The 17,956-nt window shown below is 50.2% G+C and overlaps 5 protein-coding genes across 5 annotated transcripts; 4 read left to right on the plus strand and 1 right to left on the minus strand.

Annotated features, from left to right (window-relative positions):
* Positions 1–6,045: 6,045 nt before the first annotated feature.
* On the minus strand, positions 6,046–6,690 carry SODALDRAFT_327718 (hypothetical protein). The gene has a single exon (XM_028610504.1). The coding sequence runs from the start codon at positions 6,565–6,567 to the stop codon at positions 6,325–6,327; it is 243 nt and encodes an 80-aa protein (XP_028471319.1). The 5' UTR covers positions 6,568–6,690; the 3' UTR covers positions 6,046–6,324.
* A 1,205-nt stretch (positions 6,691–7,895) lies between these two features.
* Positions 7,896–8,764, plus strand: SODALDRAFT_41139 (hypothetical protein). The gene has a single exon (XM_028615345.1). It carries the CDS (start codon positions 8,000–8,002, stop codon positions 8,675–8,677), a length of 678 nt encoding a protein of 225 aa, XP_028471320.1. The 5' UTR covers positions 7,896–7,999; the 3' UTR covers positions 8,678–8,764.
* Positions 8,765–9,847: 1,083 nt separating this feature from the next.
* Positions 9,848–10,185, plus strand: SODALDRAFT_327721 (hypothetical protein). The gene has a single exon (XM_028610505.1). The coding sequence runs from the start codon at positions 9,866–9,868 to the stop codon at positions 10,067–10,069; it is 204 nt and encodes a 67-aa protein (XP_028471321.1). The 5' UTR covers positions 9,848–9,865; the 3' UTR covers positions 10,070–10,185.
* Positions 10,186–10,618: 433 nt separating this feature from the next.
* SODALDRAFT_327722 (hypothetical protein) lies at positions 10,619–11,248 on the plus strand. The gene has a single exon (XM_028610506.1). The coding sequence runs from the start codon at positions 10,624–10,626 to the stop codon at positions 10,819–10,821; it is 198 nt and encodes a 65-aa protein (XP_028471322.1). The 5' UTR covers positions 10,619–10,623; the 3' UTR covers positions 10,822–11,248.
* Positions 11,249–12,207: 959 nt separating this feature from the next.
* Positions 12,208–17,872, plus strand: SODALDRAFT_41197 (hypothetical protein). The gene is made up of 6 exons (XM_028615346.1): positions 12,208–12,447; positions 12,613–13,061; positions 13,120–13,246; positions 13,310–13,621; positions 13,710–14,972; positions 15,042–17,872. The coding sequence occupies exons 2-6, from the start codon at positions 12,644–12,646 to the stop codon at positions 17,779–17,781; spliced, it is 4,860 nt and encodes a 1,619-aa protein (XP_028471323.1). The 5' UTR covers positions 12,208–12,447; positions 12,613–12,643; the 3' UTR covers positions 17,782–17,872.
* Positions 17,873–17,956: the final 84 nt, after the last annotated feature.

Here is a 17,956-nt window from a genome sequence, read left to right on the forward strand (position 1 = left end):
TCTAATATCCTTTAGTGCTTCCTTTAGTAAGATACTATATAAACTCCGAGATAACGGAGATATATCTATATATATTTCGTTAGGTCTTCCGGATCCTTAAGGATAAGTATACGATTCTAATTTAGTGGAAATACCTTTATAGTACTAGTTTTCTTAGGGTGACCTTAGACTAGGCTTTACTAGCGATTTAAGGGTTTAGAAAATATCTTTAGGAGAGGTACTAGCTTAAAGAGTCTTAGGAAACTTAGGTAACTCACTATATACGACTCTGTATAGTTTATTTCCGGCGTGGTATTAGAAGTATTCTAGGTAGCGACCTAAAGCGAGGGGAAGGATTATACTACTGAATCCTTATAAGTTTACTAGAATACTAGACTTAGGAGGATTATAATAACCTATATAACGAGATTAGCCGTGAGTATTACCCCGAAATTACCTAGATTAATACTAGAAACGATTCAGAAATAATTTAGAAATATTTCGGGGAGAATAATGAAAACTAACCTATTTACTAGGGAGGTTTCCCTAGTACCGTGACTAGGCGATATATAAACGATTCCTATATATCGCTATAGGATTTTATCGAGCTACTTTAAGAATTCCCGCTAAAGACGAAGCATTAATTACCGATAATTTAAATACGGTCAAGGTTATATATTAATTCTTATACTCGTGGACTAGGCGAAATATCTATATTCTTAAAGTTATTAATAGGTAAGCTTAGTATAAGTTATTATGAATATACTTACTAACTCTAGTAGATATCGAGATTATAACTAGAATCTAATCTCTAGAGATTTTACGACCCGTTCCCTTTAAGTCCCCGGATTATAGCGAAATACTAGTATAAGAGGCCGAGTAGATAATTACTTAGGTCGGAAAAGTAAGCTTTCCTATTTTATAATATTTAGGAGAAGAGTTACTAACCTTATAGTATTCTAGAAAGAAAACTATATAAGGCTAATATAGAGTAAGAGGAGGAATTTCGGGATTAGTCGCGAAGCCGTGTAATAATAAGTAGCCGATCGATTTTAAGGTTACCGCTTAACCCTTTAAAGGATTTTAGGGTATTTAATTTTAACGATATAGAGTCGGATTCTTAAAGTTCTCTAGCGTGTAGCGTAAGGAGCGTATCGTTAAGCGGGGTGCCTCTAAAACACTCACGAAGTTAATATAATCTTTATTAGTAAGCTACCCTAGGTTAAATCCAGGCTTTATAGGCTTCTTTATCTTTTAAGGAGAGATCTTTTAGTATAGAGAAGCGTAGATAGGAGATAGCTTAAAAAGATCGTGAATTAAAGGCCGAAATTAAGAGGCGAAGGCTTAAAGATAAACGGCGTTATACGCTTAAGCTAAGACGGCTTAAGCTAGAAAGAGAGCTATTATTTCGGTTAGGGTAATATGGTTAGATAAAGAGGAAGACTTTAGTTATCGGAATCGTGATTCGTATTATCGTGGAGAATTTATAAAAAAAGAAGCTAAATCTTATAAAAAAATAAGTCTACTTATACCTAATTATTATTAGTTATACCGGTATAATAGTAGCCCGGTATAATAGAAATATTTCCTAAACGTTTCTAAAATAAAAACTCACTCCTCGTTATTAGGAGTAGTATTATAAGCCCGCGAAACGCGATAGTTACGGGGAGGGGGGCGGATAGCGGCGGGAAAATCTAGGAAAATAATTATTAGTTAAGCAGTTCTTATTCTATAGGTGGTTCTTAACTTACCCGAGACTAATTCTCTATCTACTATTTTATTATAGCGATACTCGGCCTAGACTATATAAAGATAGTCGTAATAAGGCGGGGGGTAGCCTAGGAAATATATCCTATTAGTAAAAGATACTAGTAAAAAAATAAAATAGAATATACTATAACTAATAGAGTTCTACTCTATATAAGCCTAGTAATATTCCTCGGGGCGCTAGCTAAAAAGATCTATCTTTGTACGAAGGATATTAGGCTAAGAAACCAGATAGATTAGTAATAATTCCTAAATCGTTTCTTAATCGTTTCTAAATTATCTCTGAATTATTTCTTATATTTCTATTATTATTCCGGGGAATATTACGGAGATATAAATCCTTCGTAACCGCTTTAGCCTTATAAGGGGTATTAAGCTAAGCGTTAATACTAAGCGCGAGTCTTTATATCGATCGATAATACTAAGCAGTACGGGCATTATCGCGAGTATTAAGTAAACCCGATATACTCGGAGTAGCCTGCGTATAATACGTCGAGTAGATATACTTCTTTAGGGCGCCGATCGCGGAAAACTTAGAGCGCTAAATAGAAAATATTAGTTAAAGTCTTCTAGCTATTTTATAAATTAGAAGATACTTATATTAAAGTAAAGCTCGCCGCCCTTTTCTATATATTGGTAGAAAACTTCTCCTGCTACTAAAACGACTTTATTAGTCTTATAGAAGTATTAGTAAGCTATAGAGTACTAGAATAAATAGTATACTCACGCTATCTATCTTAAACTCTAGTAAGTTTCTATGCCGCTTACTCTCCTCCTCTTTATTTATATACTATTAGTATACTTCCGTCTAGCGATAATTCGAAGGTATTTCGTTAAAAAATAGAAGGGTAGTCTTAGAGGAGTAGTAGAAAAGTTAGCCTCTGGATCCGAAACGTTTCTAAATTATTTCCTAATCGTTTCCTAATCGTTTCCGATAGGGTTTCGATTATAGTAGAAAAATATACCTAATAATAATCAAGAGGATAATAGAATTAATAGAGTTAGTAAAAAAATAATAGTAGGAGGTAGATAGTGATAAAAATAAACACTTAATATAAAGATATAGAGTAGTAGTAAAAAGAAAAAGTCACGATAGAGGTATAGTAGGAAAAAGAGGGGAAGAATATATTAACGTGTTATAACGCGACTCGTGAAGTCTAGAGAAACGTTTCCCCTATACAGGTATTTCGGTATTCCGGTATTCGACTAATTAGAACCGAGACCCACACCTACCCTTAGCTTAACTTTTTCCTAGCCACCCCCTATAGTAACCCTTAGCTTAGCCTCACTCTTGGATATCAGTTTATATGTAGTCTCTTCATAGACGGATTATGTTGTCAGTTCTGGCAACCCTGTCTCTGCCACGTGGTTACCTTAATAATGCATATCTCCTTAGTTTTTTTTTAATCGACTGACAGAGCACCGCAGATTTACGAAGCAAGTCGAGGTTTAACTCGGGCCACGTGCTTTCGGGAGACTATATGTACAGCAACAACGGTCTCGAAGCTGAACCGGACAGAAACAGGGACATTGCGTGCGACCGTCTTGGGGGGGGGGGTTACGAAGGAGACAGGTGAATTCGGAAATGTGCCAGTTCTAGAAACCACTATATCTGAGTAGCTGGCACCGGAACCCGAGCGCGACTTCGTCTCCATTCCCGTCCCGAAGACTGTACACTTCAGGGACTCACCAAACGGGGCAGCGGCTCTCCTAGTTCTCCGTTGATGCTCTTGGGGATTGGCCGAGAGAACCGAGACTGGTCACTTCTCTGCCGGCTTGGAAACCCATTGGCCTGGTGTTTATTCTCAGAGTTGAGATGTCCTTATCCTGGTTATGCCGGTCGTGTTTTCGGGCCATAGCTGGGGACGCTGGATGTTGGAAGGCGTTCACTCGCCTTCGGTATTCTTTGTTTGAACCAGCAGTGGACCTTGGTTATAACGGAGGAATGTCACCGTAGTATCAAACGACTGTGATTATCCAGGTAAGGGGTTAAGTCAGTGGCTCCTCTGATCTGGTATTATGACCCCGTTTATGTCGGGATATTTTAAGAGTCAAGCCATCCCACGGCACCTAGGTAGCAGCTACCATGGCTCACATCTATCTCTCTTTTCCTTTTTTTCCTTTTGTCCAGGACAGCTTCCTTACCCGCACACATCACCTCGGCAAAGCTTATAAGACTCGAGGGTCTTGTCCAACCTTCATCTGTCTCCCATGAAGCAGGTGGTGACTGAGAAGAAGGGACATAGAATTTCAGTAACTGTTCCCGATGCCTCTTATTCCCCTCTTTATGAGTTTATCGCATGGACAGCATGGATTACTTGCCAGGTACTTGCAGTTTGTGAACGTAGCCATCAGTCCTTTGACTAGCCACAACTCCCTTCACACTGGACTCATTAAACATCACATTGATATCCATGACTGTCCACGCCATGATATCACCTCTTCCGGGTCCGCGGGAGACTTCCAGCGTTTTATATCCTTGACTTGTTTGCTCTACGTACTCCAACCCGTTTCATTTGCCATCTGCTACTCGGACGATTATACTCTAGGATCTGCAGAGGAGGCATGGGGGATAACAGGAGAGAGAAACGGTGCAATAGCTTAAGCAAAAAAATGAGATGATTCCGATTTGAGAATGAAAGTTCCCGAGATAGAAAATATTGTCAGTGAACTGAGGAAGGGTGATAGAGACGTGTTGTTGTCCTCTCCAGCCAGGCCTGTTCCCCTCTGATTATTGTCACTTTGTAATCAGTTGTGTCTTTACATGCTGGATTCTAAACATGAGGTCCGACTCGTCTCTAGCCCCTTCCACCTTAAACCTGGAGTCTCTTCGACTGGTCTCCTGTCGCCTCGTAATATTCGACGCGCACGAGACTTGGCGACCAAGAGAGATCAGCGTACATCGAGGGACGAGGGAGAGGGCCGACCTGGCCAGAGGGAGCGAATGTCGAGCTGTATTTCAGCCTTGCAAAGTGAGGGCCTCATAAACATGAAGAAGGCCTAAATCCAAGACCAATGGGCACGAGAGCCACGAGCATATAGCAGCCACCGGTCATCAGTAATAGAGCAGAAACAGAGACTGTAGGCGCCAACAGCCATGGGTCAGGTAGTTGGGGATTCTACATTAGTTCTTATGTAGTTTATCCCGGGGGTTTTTACTTGGGCAGTCGTAGCAAGGTAGACCATTGCTTAGCAAGGGTGAATCGAGGGAGGCAGCGCAGTACGACGGCATCGGGGCCAGTCAAACCTCATAGTCATCTCGATATTCCATTTTGCGTGATGAATGAACGCCCAAGAGAATCCACACGGAGTAGGTGCTCGAGTCAGAAGGCCTTGTTGGCCCGTTTCACCAGTGGTGTCGAAGTTGGAAGGCCGGAGCACTCGGTCGAACATGGCGAGCCAAACTGATAAATCCACCGGCCAGGTGCAAGGCGTAGCTCTGTGGAGAGTTAAGAATGAAACTATCTCTCCGCGTACTGCCAACGACCGACAAGGGGAAAGTGAGTAGCGCAGTTCGCACCCAAGAGGTTTCCTCCCAGCCGAGTCAAGAGTGGTACCTTAGACAGCCGTCGCGGGGGGGAGGGGGGGAGAATCCCCGATTCAAGCTCGGTTGACCGAGTGTTATGAGATCAGCGATCTTAACCAAGACACAGGCCACGAAGGTGACCTTGGGTGACCGAAGATTGAGGTTATAATCGAAGATGAGAGATGACATCCATAGAGACTCTGAAGCAGAATTGCTTCTGGTGTCTAAGATACCAAATGTCAGGTTGTATCTTACTGCCCATAACAACATAAGGTCCCCTCGCAAGTAACCAAGGGATTCAAAGGTACCGATATAAAAGTCTGCTTCTCTACCATGTTGCGTCTTAATGGACTATTCTCGCTTTCGCGTCCCGTCCTAGATGACATTACTTTGTCAGAGTGAGGAGCGAGTTGTTGCTCCAAGAAAGTCAGCCTTTCAAGGGTCATGCCGTGTCTATCTCGAGCCAACGGTCCACGTCAGTCGTCAATGTCCACGAACTCCATTTCTTGTTTTCGTCACCATCCACCACCTTGTGTCGCGAGACTGGTTCCAATCCTCTAACTTGGTCGTTTCTCATCCCCCGACGCCATGAAGCTGGGGTGAAGCACCAATCGCGTAAGAGGAACGATCTTATGGCGATGTCTTAATAGACGAGAGGGAGCCATAATAAAAGCGGAAGCTGAACATGGAAAGAAAACAAACTTCATTTCGGTTACGTACCAACAAAACTCGATATTCGCCTCAAACAACGTCAAAGCGTAAAAGGAGCTGGTCGATAACGGCCTAGCGTATTCAAAAGACAATCGAGACGCGCAACGAGGGGCCTACGGAAGGCTGATTTTTTCGCGCCGTGCCGCCGATATAACGCCAGTCACATGAGACTAGTGTGACCCGCCCATTCTTGGGGGAAGACATCACGAAAACTCTCGCAACACTATACCAGATCAGGAGAGGAAGACAGTTGGATCCCTGTATCCTATGGGAAGGTGATTGGGTCCAAGAAGCGGAAGATTGAAGGTACAGCAGGCAGGGAGTTCTACCAAAGGAGGATATCAACTGTCGGTGAGGGCTTCATATCTTTTCTTGCTCGCACTTCGCGCGCCCAAGATAACCTTGATGCCAAGGCATAGCGTTGGGAAGCTAGCTGGTGCGTGAAAGGACCCCGCGGTGACGATCTGCGCAGATGCAGCTACCTGCAGAGGTGATCCGACGGGGCGAGGCGGAACTTCGGAAGGCGATGGGGCCTTCCGGTCGGAGAGAACAGGCCAACTCGCGAACCGATCGCTCCCAGCCATCTCGCAACCTTTGCTCTACGTCGTAATCCTTCGAGAAGGGTTTCGTCTGGTTTCGTTTTTGAGTTGGCAAAGGCGGCGGCGACAGTACCAAGAATGAGGAGAAATATGATAACAACTATGGAATATTCATGGGTATGACAGGGAGGAGGACTGGCGTATGAGACCCACGGCCACCTCAATCTTTCGTAAAAAAAAAAAAAGCAGGTCACTCTTCTCGACCAGGCGGCCTCTAAAGTCGGTCCAAAAAGCTTCCTTTATCAAGCGCGTAAGCAAATAAGCTTCCACACGCCTCCCTCATGCTGCTGGAGACATACCTACTGGTATGTACGAGGGGGTCGTCTGTCGTCTCCTGTTCCGTGCCAAGGTGAATGGCTCTGCCCCGTTCCAGCTCTCGGAGGGCACTTCTGTATTTGTGCGTAGCGCAGACGCAAACTTTATATGCTGGATGGATTTGTGAAATGCGGATGTTGATAACCAGAGCTACATAAATAAGCACGAATACACACGCACCAGCTAGACCCCGGAAGGCCGACCAAGCCAGCTGCGAACTGGCAGGGATTGGACGTGAAAATGAGATGTGACGGACGCGTGGGTGGTGATGCACATCGCATTACTCCGCAATACAACACCCGTATCCGTGTGTGATAAGCATCATGCCTACCTCCGATAGAAGGCTGAGAGCTCTCTGACACTTTGCTCGATCAAGAGCCTGATTTCTTCTCAAGACTATGCCATATTTCATGTGCTTTGGTTACGATAGCACCCCCCCTCGACTCGCACCGAATCGTCATGACTACGGAGGTTTAAATGTCATTGGACTGACGGTCACAACGCCCACAACTTGAACGTCAGTGGCCCGGTCGGTTCTTGATTGTTGGCCGGTTGTCAATAAGGAGAATGTGGTACTCGTGCGAGGCAGAGAAGTGTTACTGTGACCATTATTAAGTATAAGGGCTTGAGCTTTCGCATATCGGCTCCCCGTTCTCACGAATGCCAGCAAAAGCAAGAGTTCCCCATGGTCACGTCCGAGTTTATGAACTTGTATCCATAATTGTGTTGGGTGCTAGTAGGATGATGTTAACGCAGAGCGGCAGGTCGGGCTGTTGTAGACCCCTGCCACAACCATGTCCCGCGGACGTACGAAGTGCGTTCATTGTACGACATTGGAAGCAAGGGAATTTTTATCCATCCAGACCCAGCGGCACCATTCGTTGGCTCAGTTGAGGAGAAGTGAAGGAAGAGAAGCCGCTGAGGCTACTCGATTTTGAGTTCTCTGTCGAGTAGGATCCGAGGCAACAAGACCTGGAAAAGGACAAAAAAATATCTCCACGGTCGGTTATTGCTTTCCATAGCAACCTCTTTTTTTTTTTTTTTTTTTTTCGAGCAGGGGCATCAAGGCTGTATCCCGGATCGGGTTCTCGTACGAGAAAATATGCAGGCACGATTCCCTCTTAACGGCATATGGGCTGTCGTGTATGAGGCGACCAGGACTACATACAACGAGAGGGGGGGTGAGGATTCGAGCGACGGCCCAAAATGTGGCCAGACAAGGAAGCCACATAGAGCAAGGCGCAAGCTTCCGGTGCCTGGTGTCGTTCGGCACCCGTTTGCCAAACCCGAAGATATAGCAGTGTTGTACATGGTGCAAGGTACGGAGTTTGATGCTGTTGTTGCTCGAGTCTTCGCGTCAGATATTAAGTGCTTGCAGATTGAGACCTCTCCCGAAAAGGCATGGCTATCACGTGTATCTTGTGTGAGAAATGTGATATCGATGCCGCCCCTAGTATTGCCTCCTGTAGAATCGACGCGCGGAACCTTTTCTTTCCTTTCTCGGGGGATCCCCCCCCCTGTCAATATGGGCTTGAGCTCATACGAAACTGGTCTGGGGGAGGTCCATAGAGTCAAAGGTGTGGCTCCCAGTCAGCCGCAGCGCAAGGTGTTGGAGAAGTTCATCAGCCCCCGAACGTACGGTATCCCTTTACGCAACAACGATATCTGGACACAAACCGTATCGCGGCATGAAACATATCATGGGCGGCATACTAACTCTCCCAGGCAGAATGCTGCTTGCTACACGAACCAGCGTAAAAATCTGCAGCATATCATATAGCAGATCCGTATTCGAAATTTTATCTGCGATACCGGTGGGTGTTAACATCGCTGTGCATATCAAGTCGAGTGTCACCGGGGTTGATTTTGTGGCCCTGGTGCTGGCAGGAGGGGGGCTGGACATCCGTATATATATATCAAAGGCATCGGATGACTTTGTGGCCGGATCTCCAATTATGTATCGCTGCTGGGTTTCCCCATGGGCCATTTTCTCTGCAACTGATGGAGCCACGCCGAAATGCCGTCTGCATGCATCTGAGCGAGTTCGGAGGGCCATGAGCAACACAACTGCCGCTGGTAGACAACCCGCGGATGCGCCAGTCTGGAAGTGTGCATATAATCGCCACGATGTAGTAGAGAAACCGCTCCAAGAGTGGGCAAAAGACTTATCGCAACGTCTCGACTGGAACGGCGGGGGAGAGAAAATGTGAAGGGACAAAAGGGGGGAAGGACGGGGGTTAGTAGATAATGAATTTCAGCTTGATAATAGTGGTGTGGAGGCTAAATCACGAAGTTTTAAACCTCACATGAGGTGATACGGTGATGGCGGTGATGCTGACAGTGGGTGTGAGGGTCTGAGGCTGAAAGATCGGAATGTAATTAATTATTACCTATGCGCCACGAAGCGTACCTGGCATAAGGTAGAAAGCCTTGCTTGTCGGCTATGGGGTGGGCGGACAAGAAAGTGGACGAGGCGGGGGGATCGCGCAAGGAAAACTATACATTGAGAACAAAGACGAATCTCCAAGGTATGGAGAAAAGAAGGAAACATAGCTCGAGTCAGTTAAATGATCACCAACTTCAATCAATCGCTTCGCCCCAGATCTCGTGCGAGCAGGTAGGTATTCAGGTTAATGCGAAGGAGATAGTCGAGAATAACCACATGGGAAGAAGCTTGCGGAGGACAAGAGAACTACCGAAGGTATCTAAGATAGATGACCGAAGATGAGCGTATAAGGTAATTAGGTAAGCGACTGGTAGGCGATAACTTAGCTTGGTTCCATATCAATACAGTGGAAATATATGGTGGTCGTCCACAACGAAGCATTCACTACTTCGTGTCCATACTTCCCTTGTTTACAAGAAGATGGAAGTCGTGTGTGGTGGTGTACGTTGTAGGAAGCAGGTAATAATTAGGTATGACTGGGTCTTCACCGTTGTTCAAAGGGCCCACTAAATTGGGGAAAGGATGAATCGTTATCCAATTAGAATATGCCCCCAAGGATCCACACCTGCAAGTCCTCTGCCCACATTCCTCAAAAAGGGACTTGCGGCTTATCATTGGTCCTATGCAAGTGCTCTAGGCGCCATCACTCCTTCCTCGGCGCGTAGAGATCCAACCCCGTGTGCCGCGAACTGCCCCGCTCCTGGCCCCCTGCACCTTCTTCACTAAAGGTACCTAACCCTACGGATAGAAGAGCTTCCCGGTCCCTGTTGGCCCCGCCCTTGCCGAATGGAAAGAAAGGCACCGCGAGCTCCTCACTTCAGTTTTTACTCAACGCAACGTCGCCCTACTCAGCAATTATTCGTACGGATATTTTGTGTTTTCGATGCATTCGTACCTTATGTACTTCGTACGAAATATTCTTCCCACCTCACATTCAACCCTACTACCCACTACCCACCATCAATGCTCCCCAACCACGTCCTTTTCTGTTTCCGGGTCTCCCGCATACCCACCCGCCTTTTCGTCGCCGATTCGCTCTCTGCTTGTTCTTCATGATTCCGAGTCCGATTCTATTTTAGTCCGACTCTATTTGCGAAGTATACAACGTACCTCCTGCATCTGTCGTCATGCCTCCCCATCCATATGCTCGCCGACTTATTAGCATGCACTTCTCGTAGGGGATCCCTGTTCCCCCCCCCCTTTGGGTTCCTTCATTGATGCCACCGCATCATGTACAACGTACCTGTAAGGTACCGTCTTGCTTCTTCTGCCTTCGTGTAATGATTTTTGCCTCGCCCATCCAGGTGACTGAGCATCATGAGCTTCTCTCGACCAGAGGCGCGCTTCAAGCCATGCTGGGGCAGGGTCTATTTGCCCCACGGGCTCAAATGCCCGACCAGTATCGGCATGTCCGCCACATTCGCTTGATCCACTGTTTGATAAACAGATATCACGACCGCCTCGTCGACCTGACTTGAACCACCCAAGAGAAAACATGTGCCAACCGAACAACAGAAGACGAGGAAGCGAGAAGTAACAAGGGCCAGGGCAGTACTAAATCCCACTCATTTTCAGCCTGACCAATGGGTGCTAGCTTTGGCCACCTATCGCATCGAACTTTCGTCGTCCCTCCAGAATGGCGAAGCTCAGACAACATCCATTATTTTGGTATATTCAAAACCTCAAATTCTTCCAATGCTTTTACCTGGAAGGCAAGGCCATGCAAGCCCATGCAAGGCCATGCCTTCTCATAAACCCAAGTACGGGGTAGATCAAGCCAGCCTGCCGGCTAACCAACCAGCCACCTGCTCCGGAACCAAGCAACTGGTACGGATATTCTATTTTCTTCCCTTACTTTAGGACAAGTGAGGGCGAAGTCAAGAACATCGGCAGCAGCCCAGCCAGCAAGACGCTGAATATAGTAAAATATTGATGTCGGTTGATGCGCTCGCCGACAACTACATACACATCCTCGACACTGTTTGCTTGCGCCTGCCAACCAGCGGCCTTCTTCGCAGTCCCTCAACTCCACCAACCATTATTGTCTCTGCATAAGCGTGTCTATCTTCCCCATTCTCCCAAGCCCTGTCTCCACAACACGCAGCACCCGTGGCTTGTCGTCCTGCCAGCCCCTGGACGTCTAACCCCGGTCGTGGTGCCCTCGTAATGCATCGCCTTGGCTTGACCAAGTGAGCCGGTCCGCATCCGCTCTCCTCCTCCAGATCCCGGCGCCCAGCGCAGGGCCCTAATTTATGGTCCTCGACCGATCGTCCACTGACAGGCCAGACTCGACTATCTTAGCCGCCAGACTCCGACCCAGGCCTATTTGGCTCCATCACACCCAAGCATCCCGTCCCCCTCTTGTAGCGTAGCTCTTGGGGGGTTACCTCAGTAAATCACCTTTCTTTTCTCCTTTGCCTTTTTTTTTTTGTCCTGTCTACTCCTCTTCGCCTTACCTCACTTGCTTCATCCAACAACTTGCCTCTTGTGCTCGTGTTGCAACATCCTGCATCGCTGTGCTTAAACATACGACAAGCGTTTGCTGGTCTTCCGATACTCGAGCACTCAGGGCGAAGACGAGCGCTAAGCCGTCACTGTTCCCTGTACTATCTCGCCAGACCCCGACAGTGTGCCCGCTCGCTTCGGTAGGGTAGCCCGCTCGGAGCCATTCTGTGCCACTTGACTTCCACGCCGCCCCCCTCAGAACAGGAACCGGCCCTCCGTCACCGTCTTTTAACGCCTCCTTGCCCGACCGCTCTCTTCGTCTCGTTGTTTTCTACTCAACCACGAACTACACTCGCCGCGAGAGGGAACATTCGGGCAGCTAACAGATCACACTACAGCCACGACGGCTCACAACAGCGTCACAGCCTGGAACAAATCGATTGAGCCTCTACGAATCGACTCCACGCTTCAAATTTTGGTCCCGCGAGCTTGGTCCGCTGAAACGTGCAGTGTCGTCGGGTCCGGGAACCGGCATTGAAGGGCTCCATGTGATGGGCTAGATGGAAAAGGTGTAGCCTCACAAACTGTCCCTTGCTTCGTCACGATACCGGCGACTGGGCTTTCTCTTCACCTCTTCTTCTGGGATTGAATACGGGTTTGTATGTGAACCGTCTCACAGAGCGTCATGCCCCCTTTCTCCTCTTCTTCGAGTACCTCTTTTGATCCGCCTGCAAAGCTCCTCTGGGGACACGGGGACCGCAGACGTTCCCGGATATGACATCCCCCTCCTGCAGGTTGCCGGCTAACAGTGTACCTGTGACTAGATCGAGGCCCCGAAAGCATATCAGCGCCGCCATGTCCGCATCCGCCCTCTCCAGGCACCGCACTGACACGGTCAGTTCTGGAAGGTCGTCTAGGGATCGCGGCACTAAGACACAGGACTTCACCATGTCGCCGTCCAGTATCCCGCGGTACTTTGAGCCGGCCGCGGCCACTGCCTCCATGTTTCTCTACGCGCAAGGTACCTCAATCGTCTGCGCCCACCATGATACCCTGACCATTGAGAGGCGCTTTTCTCGACATTCGGACGAGGTCCAATTGCTCGCCGTTGATAATCACAGCGAGCTTGGAGGTGGTAGACTGGTGGTCAGCTACGATGCTGGCCAAACAGCCATAGTATGGGACCTTATGACTGGTGATGAAGTGGCTCGCTTTTCTTCTTACGAACATTTGACCACTGCCGTATGGATGCGAAGCGGGAATGTTGCGTTTGGTATGTCTGGCAAGCGCCCTGCATTTGTTGCCCTTTACTTTCTGCTGACAATCTGTAGGGAATACCCAGGGCAATATCATCCTCTTCGAGCCCACAACTTCAGAACACATCTCTGCGAGAACGATTGATCAAATAGCCGTCACAGCCTTGGCTCCTGCCGCAGATTGTCGCACATTTGCTATTGGGTATGTTCCCTGGGGAAAACCACGGAGCATAGCATAGTGAACTGACGCGGCCCGTCCTTCTAGATATCAGAATGGCTCCCTCCTTATAGCCACACTACAACCAAGATTCACGATTCTCCACAACCTGACCACATCGAGAGGCCCGTCACCTATCGTTACACTCCATTGGCACGCCTCTTCATCCCGGCAGAAGTCGGACATGCTCGCCGTTCAGACTCACGATGGCGACCTCCGAGTCTGGAGCGTGTCCAAAGCCTACAACAGCGACGACCCGGCCAAGGTGGTCAGGATACTGAAACGGACCGAGAACCAAATCACAGCCCCTAACTGGATGGCCTGGTCCAAGAACGGCCGCATAATTCAATATTCAGACTCGTAGGACCTAAGACGCCCCTTTTTTTTTCCCATTACGAATGCTGCACGCGTGCTCAGGTGCATAAGGCTAACCACGCATCAAATATAGGCAGACAATCTCCTGGGATGTAAGGACTAAACATGTCACGTATGACAGCATCCCCACGCTTGACCACGTCAGGGGTCTTGCCGTTTATGGCCCCGGGGCAAACCTTTTCACTCTCGGCGCCAACAACACGGTGCAGCAATTCGACCTCAACTTCCCCGCCCTCATGGTGGCTAATGTCCAACACCCGGCCAATCTTCTGCCCCCATCGCCTCCGGTATCCATCGAGGAGCAGATGAACCAGTCGGCGAAAAGCGCGACCACAATCGCGACCGATTCGGATGCCACTTCAGGGACCGTCGAGATGGGTATTTCGGAGAGCGATGATGACCACGTGTCCGCCTTCGCTCGTATGGTTCGCCGGGACGACTCGGAGTCTTCCGCTCATGGAGACCGATACGACACCGCAAGTCCCGCCTCCAGTCTCAGCAGAGGCTCGTCGATATCGAGATCCTCCACCGGTTCTGCAACTCCCGGTCGCTACCCGTCGTCCGTAATCTCCCGGTCTCGCACCGAAAACACTTACATCTCGTCTGGCGCCTCGTCTATGCGGTCTTCCCAGGTTTCCGCACACAGGGAGCGGGATTTGTATTCAGCTAGCGGCATGAGCGGAACATCGACAAGATCTCGGCATAAGCAATCCCGCTTGCGTCACGAGGTTCTCCCGAGTCCACAAGAGTCTAAAGTCAATGACTTGTTCAAGTTTACCCGAAGCCGTCTCAGCGACGTTCCTCATAAGCGCCCTATGATCAGTGAGACGGGCCGGCTCACTAACGATGACCTTCGCCGACAAATGCTGAGCACGATTTTTGGCTGGCATAAAGAAATGGATGACTTGGTTCGGGACGAAATGAGTCGCCATACTACCGGGTCGCCAAGCCGCATTCTTCTTGCGAAGTGGCTAGGCGACATTGGTGTCGACGTGATGGCTGCCGGTTCGGAGTCAATGACATCGTCGGACTGGATGTTGCTGGCGCTCAGCGGAATCGGCGGCCAGGGTGTCCAGGCCGCTCAGCATAAGCTTGGTCGTGCATTTGTGCAGAGACTACTGGAGAGCGGTGATATCCATGCCGCCGCCACCATCTTGATAGGCATGGGTGACTACAACGATGCCATCGAGATCTACGTGTCGCATAAACAATACATGGAGGCCCTCATTCTTCTGTGCCTTTTCTTCCCGGCTGTCTGGGAACGTCAGGCTGTAGTCATCAGGAAATGGGGAGACTGGGCGATTGCGCATGGGCAGCGAGAACTGGCAGTGCGATGGTGAGTGCTTCGATCTGCTCTTCCCTTTCCCCTCACTTCGCGCCCTACCGCTAACCGGCCACAATGCAGCTTTGCTTGCACCGGACAGGAATCTTCGGAACCCTGGACATCTCCATCGGCTGCTCAGGTCAATTTCCAGAGCCTTAACTCCTCAGTGAACCAGGGCATTCCCGAAGTCCTCTCCCCACCCCTGTCTCCCCCTGGTATTAACCGCGGACCACAACGAAGCATCGCCAAGACGTCAGCGCTGAAGCTTATCACTTCGTTTGGTGACCAAGGCACGAAGTCAAAGTTCTTTTCTCAAGCGGATGGAGGCCAAACTCCCATTGCCGCCGGCGTCACTCCCATTGCAGATTCGGCGATTTCTCCCGGAGGGTTTGATGTCACTACTGCTTTTATCAAGCCTTCCAGCCGGAGTCAATTCAATACGCCAAGCTCTGCGAGATCCAACTCGTCGGCCTTTGGCCGCAAGCGCCTCCCGTCTATTGGAGAAGTAGCCGCGGACATACCCCGGGATCGGAAGGCTGGCGAGCTGTCGACTCATGGGCCTGACTCGAACGACGCTCGTAGGGGATACTTGCGTATGTCCTCCGACGAACAAGAGGTGCTGGCCGCGGGCCTCACCCTACAACGTGCTGCTACGGCGAGCCCGATGATGATGCGGGACCGCAGGACTGCCGTGAAAGACCACGACAGGGGCCCGCTCCCCTCACCCGATGCCTTGGTCACAGTGAAGATGGAGAGCAGCGCGAACCGTCGGAATGGCTCACGCGACCGCATTCCCAAGGGTCTTCAGCTTCAGCTTCGACCTATCGACCCTCACGGTTCCGAGATTGCCTCTCCGGAACAATCGGTTACCTCTTCCACTCGTTATCATTGGCCGTCTCGGCGACGAGGCCCCGGGTCAGTCGCAAGCTCTGCCACATCTCAATCCAGTGCAGGCCGGAGCCATCGCAGCAATACTACGGGGGGTGGAAGACAGGACTATATTCATAGCTTGGATGCTGCTCAGCACTATTCTCGAAAACAGCGAAGCCGACACAGCAGCCGGGAAGGCCGACGCGAATCCCGCGGCCGGGACCGTGAGGGAAGCCGTTCTCGCACCCGCACTGGGAAATCGCGGGAGAGATCTGAAGATCGCGGCCGCTCTGCGACTCGCAACTGGCCCAAGGCGAAGCGATCACCTACCTCGCCAATCCCCATGTCTCCCGAGGACCTCATCAACCTTAGTACACCCAAGTTTCTTGACGGAGGCATAGGCGATGACCCTGTCACGGCGAGGAAGAGCAGCAAGACCCGATCGAAGACGGCCAGTCGTGCATCGAGTCGGGGTAGCCACAGCCGTCACAATAAGGCCGAGGAAAAGATGATCCCACCTCCTCTGGATCTCAGCGGCCGTGGTAAGGGGCGTGAAAGTTCTCTGGTCCGGTCGCCCTCCTCGCCAGTACCCATGTCTGCCCATACCATCCATTGTCAAGGATCGGAGGATGAAGAAGATTACAGGAGGGCCTTGGAGGACAAGGAACGGTTCCGCATTCGCCACAATAGGAGCGCTAGCCAAAGCATTGGTGGCGACCCGACGTCTCCTGTCTCGACAAGACGCGAGCGTTCGGAAAGCCGGCGTCGGCGTCAGAACACATCCCAAGAGTATCAGCGCGAGCCGGCACCGGCACCGACACAATCTGCTCCACAAGGCTCCTCTGCTAGGGATCACGCTGGTGATCTGAAGGCGATGAAAGACGAGCGGCAGCGCAAAAAGGAGCAGGCAGCCCGTGAGCTGGAAGAGCGCCGTAAATCGCTGGCTAAGCGGCCCTCGGCCCCTCCTATTCCCCATCCGAACGACATCTCCTCTGCTTTGGGCCAAATCGTGGAGGCGCCTGCTTCTCTCCAGAGTGACGCGCCATTGCGGAGCCGTGATGAGCAGCCCCGAAGCATGTACGCTCGCAGTGGAAATGCCAGCGGCGTCTACATCGGGCTCCCGGCGACCCCGAAGGCGATGCGACTCATCCTGGAGTCGGACAACAATGGTTATGGCAACGCTGACGTGCCGCCCATCCCAACAACCTTTGCTCAACGACACTCTCCAGCCACTTCGCCCCAGCAATCGCCCGAAAAAGAAAAAGAAGCCGTGCCCCTGACTCTTCTTCCGTCGACGGTATACCAGCCACCAGCTCGACCCCAGATCCCCCGTAGCATGTCAGCGCCGATTCCAGAAGATCCCCCGCACATGCGGCGATATGCGGACAAACCTCACATTCGGACTCATTCCCGGGCAAACTCAACAATGAAGGGCGCATTGGGCGAAATGCGCGGAATTGACGAGACCCTAGGCAGCAACGAAGGACCGGCCCGGCGGGCATCGCACGATGACCATATGCCACCACCGCCTCCGCCTCCTCCCCCACCTTTCCTGAAGGAACTTCAACACCTAGCGACACCACCACCCCCTCCCCCCGCCCCGTTGCCACATATGGCCTCTGCTGGAGCGGGGGCTCTGGTGAACGGAATGATCGAAATCGTCGTCGACGACGACGAGCCCCCTGCCACTGTAGCTGCCCCAATGGATATGACGGTGCCGGTCCTAGCTCCTCCCGCGCCACGGAGCTCCAAAGGCCATTCACGCGGACGCAGCTTCACAGATCGCGATCGCGACCATGGTTTTGCGAGTCGCCTGTCCAAGGCGACGGAGCGGCTGCGGTCCGCCAGCCGCGGACGCAAGGAGGCAGGTGCATCACGCATGCGTTCACCAGTTGACGGCGCCGCCCAGGTCGCCCCTTACGAGAGCGTTCCGCCTCCTGGCTATTTATAAGATCCAATCTTGTGCGGCGGTGTCCTATGGTCGACACTGTACCAGTCCCGGGCAGACAGGATAGCGAGACGAGTTTAGCTCTTTTCTTTTATACTACCCATCTTTTTTTGTTTATCTTTTCCATTTTCTTTTCTTCCACACACGGCCTGCCTCCCTCACTTTCTATGCCCGGCGA

Source organism: Sodiomyces alkalinus (genome assembly GCF_003711515.1).
Source record: "Sodiomyces alkalinus F11 unplaced genomic scaffold SODALscaffold_1, whole genome shotgun sequence".
Classification (NCBI taxonomy): Eukaryota; Fungi; Ascomycota; class Sordariomycetes; order Glomerellales; family Plectosphaerellaceae; genus Sodiomyces; species Sodiomyces alkalinus.